General features: G+C 35.0%; 1 protein-coding gene across 1 annotated transcript in view; it reads right to left on the reverse strand.

Annotated features, from left to right (window-relative positions):
- Positions 1 to 7,229, reverse strand: part of LOC105295064 (25-hydroxycholesterol 7-alpha-hydroxylase) — a 168,041-nt gene that overhangs the window by 22,982 nt on the left and 137,830 nt on the right. Inside the window, exon 3 of the mRNA XM_011364585.2 lies at positions 41 to 628. Within this exon, the coding sequence (XP_011362887.1) occupies positions 41 to 628 (588 nt within the window). The remainder of the gene's footprint in view (positions 1 to 40; positions 629 to 7,229) is intronic.

Consider the following 7,229-nt stretch of genomic DNA (forward strand, 5'->3'; position numbering starts at 1 on the left):
TATTCTATTTTAGACAAGTAATCACTCAGAAGTTTCTTACCTCCTATTTCGGCGTCCTTGAACGTATAGTATTTCTCCAGAATATCTTGCCTCATTTGAACAACTTCTGACAATTCTTGCATCTTAGCTATGTTTTCTGATGTCAAGCATTTTATAAGCTTCTTTTGAATAGACTTGACATTTCCTAGAAGCTCAATGGGTATGTCTGATACTAAGTATGGGAATTTGTTATCAAATTTAAAAAAATCATCTTGAAGTTCAGTAATAAATTTTTTCCTATCACCAGCAAGAAATCTTCCATATATGGTTGTAAATGTAATTTCAAATATTACTGAGCTGCAGAATGTCAACAGATATGCCATGTCCCAATTTGTGCTTTTAAATAGTTGGGGTTCAAACACTTGTTGTAGATTCTGCATAGTGTTTTCCATGAGAACATCCAAAGATTTCCCTTGTAAAAGCTGATAGCAGTCATGAAGCTCATCGTTCAGGTCATCATTGGTCATCAACTTTTGGATCGAAAACACTTTCTTCATTATTTTCTTAGTAAACATTTGAAAGCTTAATTTGTGATTTTTTATCACTAACTGGTACTGGCAAGGGTCCAGAATCAATGTTATGTACTTTCCTAAAAGAAATGAGAACATAAGCTCATTTGGTAGCAAAACAAACAGCCTACCCCAAAATTTGAAAATATTTTAATCGAAATTAGAAAACTTTTAATAGGTAACATCTAGAAAGGCGCAAAGTTTAGTAAAAGTTCATTTCATTCAAAGGTTCACTACATGTTTGCTTTTTAAATGGAAGATGATGGGAAAATCTCTAGAAGCTTGAAGTGAAATATTCTGCCAAATTAATGACTATTAAAAAGATAGTGTACCCTTCAAATTTTTATTTTAACAAAGTATCTAAATATTTAAATTATCCTTTAAATATTCTCAGAATCCCTTGACATAAACGCTTCTCACATTTTTTCACACAAACAGCAAACAAATGAACAAATCAAATTGGTAAGATGCCATTCTATTACTGATTATTTACTTATACTTCATAAAGAGCATTTTCATACTTGATAACATCTTAGCTTTGATTGGATACAATAATTTTAACTGAAATAAACGACGATATGGTATGAACCAGCTACTCACAAATGAATGACTAATTCAACGCTAATAACAAATCACAAACACCAGCATTTTCATTTTTATAGATGAGAAAATAGTGACTCAGGAAGATTCAATAACATGTTCAAGGTCACATTCTGATTTGTAATTGAAATGGGATTCCAAACTAGAACCTGTCCATTTATTCATCCATGCAACCATTCATACATTCATTCAACACTTATCGAGATCTAGACACTTGGTTGGATCTCGTTTCTTTTCTTTACATCTTTATATCTCAAGAGGAACGTAGTGATACACAATGTAAGGGAGGCAGTCAGCTTCATTCTGTTTTCAGGTGTTATCAGAAAGGGTCCTTTGAGGTGGTGACATTTGGTCTTTTCATATATCAGTGTTGTCCAACCTTACTCGATTGAGAGACTTAGGGTGCTGGTTAAAAATGCAGATGCCTGCCTCATTCTGCATCAAAAGGTTTGGAGGTAGGACCTACAAGTCTCTCTGTTTGACATGGGCCTTAAGTGATTCTTATAAAGGCACACTGAGGCACACTGAGGAACACAGTCATCCTATGGTCTGTATCTTAAAATTGGCAGGAACCTTGGAGAGTTCCTAGTCCCCCGTCCCCCAAATCTCAACCCCCTAGGCATTTATCAGTTGAGAAAGCTGAAGAAAGTCAAGAGAGGTCAAGGGCCAAGATCACCCTGCCTTTGTAGTGGCAAGAAGTCACTGCCCATGCACTGTTCTTTTCTGAACGCAGTGCTGATTTTTCTCACTAGAGTACTGTTTTAAGACTCTTTCTAATTATACATATTACGCAGATAGTATTCATTAACAACATTCAAAAAAGCTTTCCTTTCCAAGAACACACGTGAAGTTTAGATGCTCCTATACACTTTAATGCCTATTTCTTGTCTTCCAGAAAAATGATAAATAATTAGACAGTAAAGTGTGTCGGATCGTCTACACTTTCCTCTTTACTTCATCATTCCTCTGTGTGTGTGCATGTATGTGTGTGTAGCTTTCTTAGATGAATAACTTCTCACTTGTTATTTATGGTAACTCTGACAGCATCACAGAACTTACAGTCGATTTGGTATAAAATTTAGGATAAAGTTCTGAATAATTTTCAACCTAATCCTAGAAACAAAATAAATGTTTTCTTTTTGTTTTACAATTTTTAAACACAATTAAAAATAAATCATATGACTTAAGTTTTTTCACTCCATTTACCCTTGATTTACTTAATGAGACTGGTCAATCTAAGAATGAGAGTAAAGCTAGAAATGACTACTCATTCTGGTCAGATCCCAAAGCTGCATTTACAAAATAAACTCCATTTATTTTCCCTCCAAGGAAAGAAAAAAAGGACTCAACTGGATTTGGGCATATTTTATGACACCTGCTTTACCATAGCAGCTTAATTAAATAAAATTTCCAGCATCTGCCTGACAAATAATTGAAAAAAAAAAAAAGAGTCAATTCCCTTATTTTGCAAAAGACAATTTTAGGCAAAGCTGTGTATTTTCACAGGTGGTGATTCCTACTTTTCTCCTTTCACTAGATGAAAGGATTTTACTAAATATCTTTAGGGTTATTTTAAATTTGTCGCTAAAGTTCAGAGAATGGCTAAAAGGTTCAGTTTGCAAAACACGATTTTTAGAGAATATTTTGAAATTTTTCCAGCCAATTTTCTACATTCATCAAAATCTAAGTAGAAAGACAACACTATATTCAGCTGTGACAGCATGAGCTACAAATACTCATATATTCTCTCTTTCTTTTTCTTTTTGGGGGGTGAGAATTTGGGAAGAAACTCTATAGTTAGTTTCACATAAGAGGATAAAAGCTAAATGTTGAAAAGCTGATTCTGGCTTGCAACCAGTTATTAATATATATTTTTTTAAAATAAGCAGTTGTTGCATATAGGCTCTTTGATTTAAAAATCATTACTGATTAGTTTAAAGCAATTTATTTGTAGATAAAATTCTCATGCTTTCAAAGCCCTTCGCATTCCAGGATATGTATTTTCTCTTTCTCATTCTTATTTTAATTTTCTTCAACATCAAGGCATTGTGTTTTATGTACTTTCTGAGTAAGATGTAAATTATTTTAAAAGTAGACATTTTTGATTTTTTGGATTTTGCTTTTCGAGTGGGTTTGGAAGTACTAATAACCCTGGAGATGTTAGCTGGCTTTCCAACTTTTAATCTTCAGTATAAACAATTTAAGCTAAGTTTTCCAAAATTAATATTAATTTAAACCATCTGTCTACCATCTGCTAATGTGAGATGCAAAACCAAGTTTCTTTGTAATCTTTAATCAGACAGTTAGGAAAACACATATACATTCATAAAATGGATTTAAATTTCTTAACAAAGGAAATCTGAAAAGTTATTCTGAAGGCCGTGTATCCTTGGAGCAAAATTAACTTTTCCTCTGGTGTGGTTTTATGTAAATGATGCCAAGTGTGTCAACAGGCAAGTGGCCTAGTTCACAAAGATCACAAGGTAGAAACTATGTCCTTTGCCAGGCTTTCAAAAGAGAAAGGACTGCTGTCAGCAGCTGATATTAAATATTGATTTAAAGAATATCAGAGTTTGCATTTGTCTAAAATACAAGTCAAAATGCAGCTCGCTTCTCCAAAAAATATATACATGAATATATATAATCATCCTTGGGAGCAGCAAATTTGCATTTGAAATAGGGTCAAATTTTTAATGCCTTCATTGCCAATAATTTCATTCTCTTCCTTTTTATAGGAGCTGACTAGGTCTCAAGATATTTACTCTAGCATTCCTATATATTTTGCACATAATCCTTTACTAAGTCACCTGCCTTTTCACTTCCTTCAAAACTATTTCTTTCAGGAAGGTAAAGCTACATGATGCAAAGTATGTCAGTAAATGTTAAAAAACAAATTAAGTCATTCACATTGTTGTCATATATACATAAGAAGTTTGACATCTGGATCATTATAAATTGAATTTTGATGTTTTCATTTCAGATATTTGGTGCTTTACAGAGATGCATCCATAGGAATTCAGAACAACTATTTCACTATTTGGAATAGAAATGCCTAATCACCAAATATGAGATAAATTTGAATTTTAAAGAATTTTTCCATAACTATAAGCCTTTAATCTCCATGGTTAGCTGGTTTTTTGATAGGTTTTTGTTTTTGTTTTTGTTTTTTTTTATCTCAAGTTGAAAATATTCGTTGGAAGAGTAAAATATGAACTAACTTTTTATTTTATGAGGTTGGCTACGTTATACACTCTCCCTCCTATTAGGGAGATTTCGCTAGCTGTTGACAATGACGTACAGTGGTGCTTCACTGAGATGACATCCGGGGAAAATGACTCCGCTGCACCACCACACAGAATCAATTAGAGAACTATTTTCTGCGACAGGTCACGAATTTACGTGGTTTCTCATGAAAAGATGTACCTTTTAATTTCTTTATTAAGATGACATCCATGTCCTTTGAGACTTTTTGGGATGACAATCATTTGCTCATCGTGCAAGAACATAATACTCACTGAAATCACACTATGGGACAAGGGCAGAAGACTCTGACATTTTCTAAATGAGCTATTTTGCAAACTGATCGTTAGAACCATAAATGTTAATGGGATATCTTGACAGGAATTTATTCAAACTCTAGTAAGAAGCCAAAGAGAAGTAGTAGCACATATTCAACTGTGGTTGTTTACTCTCAAGTTCAAGAACATAACAATGGTCAAATTATTTAGACATTAGAAATTTCAGCAAGCTTCTCAGTAACTAACACTAAAATATCAAGTGTCAGCAGAAATTGGTTGTTTTTTGAAAAGTGAATATAATTATTTAAATCTGCCACAGGTTTCTGCTTAATCAACTTGGGTTATTTCTGTATATTGTATTTAATAGGAGAACTGAAATATTCAATAATTTGTTGTATCTGCTCATTAAAACATAAGGCTTAATTTTTTAAAGTAAGAGTGACTTTTTTAAAAGTGAAGAATATAGTTTTGCATTATGAAGTATAAATCTCACTTAGAATATAAATACTATTTATAGCCTTTATTTGTATTATAGTAAGTATTTTATCAGCTCTAAGGTATTGGGAAATTCCTCATCAAATATTTATTGTGAATCAGTCGTGCTGAGCTCTGGAGTAAATGTTGGCAATAGAGGAGCTAGAAAGTAATCAATGGAAATAGACAAGTGAATTAGCAATACATTCACAATTTATTAAATGCTATGACTGAAGTGATATTGGGAGTAATTGGAGCCTGGAAAAGAAGAATCAACATAACATGGAGAGTGGAAATGGTCAGTGAAGGCTTTTAGGAAGAAGTGATATGTGACTATGGCCTCAGATGATGAGTCAATGTCAGTCATTTTTTTCAGGATGACTCAAGAAGAGAAGAACAGCATTCTGACATAAAGGAAATAATTATGGATTATGCTATATACTGTGATTTTTCTCTTTCTAAGATGCATGATTTTTTTTCCCATTTCACTTTTTCTGGAATCAGAGTGCATACAATTACTTTTTGAGAAGACTTCCCAGCTGCCAAGCAAAAGAGAAAGTTGTGATGGAAGGAGCATTGCCCGCTCATTTGAGAACTCAACCATGCTGACAATTTCATTCAGCTAGATCATATTGTTTTCAGATTACATTAAAATGGTAGCCCTAAAACGAAGTCACTCTACGTACAAAACGTTGCTTCCGATACTCAGCAAAGTAATTACAGTAAGAAGAAAGTACCAACATTCTTTATGAATAGAACATACTATTCTAAAGAATAAAACAAGCATAAAGATGTCCCAGATGAGGGCTGCACCAAGTCATCGATAAAACCAGAAGGTGCAGTGTCAAGAGAATGAAGAAATAGAGTTTCAAGAAGAAATGAAGGACCGCTATTGTCAAACCAGGTGGAGAGATTTCGTCAGGTGAGGGTCCATTACTGACGTCAGCAAGGCAGAAGGCTGGTCATGGTTAGGAGGATCTAGGAGATCAGCAGCCAGAGGTAGCAAATAGAGGTAACTCTCGAAAAATTTGAATGTCAAAGAGGAAAAAAAAAAGAAGTGAAAAGTAACTAGAAGTTGAGTACAGGAGAAGCTTAAGCATTGTTATAAACTAAAGATAAAGACCTGTGAGAGAAAAACAATGAAGATACATGTGTGGAAGGAATAAATAATAAAATGCCAACCCAGAGGAAGCAGGAAGTAAAGGTCATGGAGATAGGTAAATGGATTTTCTTGAACATTCTTTGAAATTGGGGAAAAGGTGGTAAAGACATGGTACATTTGGTAGGTGCGTGCGGATCCGAGTGAGATCATACCTGACGTCTTCAATTTCCTTAGGAAGGACAGGAAATCTTGAGAATGAATTGTGTTGCCAGAGCTCAGTGAGAGATGCAGAGCTGGGACACGGCCTTTTCCGGCTCTCTCACCAGCACACCCAACTGGAAGTCAGAGGGCAGAGGAGTGTGGACAATCTAGTCTGTAGAGATCAGCCTTCAGAGCACAGACAGGACAGACAAAAGCCAAGAAAAGGAATAGCTAGCCCAGGTAATAAGCTGATGTGGAAGACTGTGTACAAAGATGGCCACAATAAATTCCTGCTTTCTTCCCATAGGTGCTCCTTTGCAATATGACGCTGCCACTCTGCTCAGGAAGGGTGGAGTCTACGTCCCTATCTTTGAATCCAGGCTGGCGTGTGACTTGCTCTGACTGATGGAATGTGGTGGAAGTGAGGTTCTGTAATGAGGCCTTGCAACTATTCCTCTTACTCTCTTAAAACACCAGCTGACACGTAAGGATGTCTTCTTGAGGATGAAATAGCATGTGGACAAGGACGTCCAGCCAGACATGTAATAAGGCCACCGTGAACCATCTAGCCCCGATCAATCAGCCAGGTGACTCAAGCCACACAAGTGACCTACATAAGACCAGTTGTTTTAAGTCATTAAATTTGTGGTAATTTTATTATGTAGCAATAGATAGCGATACATCTGGACAGCATGGGCCTTAGAGAGGATGAACTAAGAACACTGCAGCTTCCCTTCTTATCCCTACGAGGTTGGGGTATGTAGTAAATAAACTACATATTCAAAA

Source organism: Pteropus vampyrus, unplaced genomic scaffold, assembly GCF_000151845.1.
Source record: "Pteropus vampyrus isolate Shadow unplaced genomic scaffold, Pvam_2.0 Scaffold99, whole genome shotgun sequence".
Lineage (NCBI taxonomy): Eukaryota > Metazoa > Chordata > Mammalia > Chiroptera > Pteropodidae > Pteropus > Pteropus vampyrus.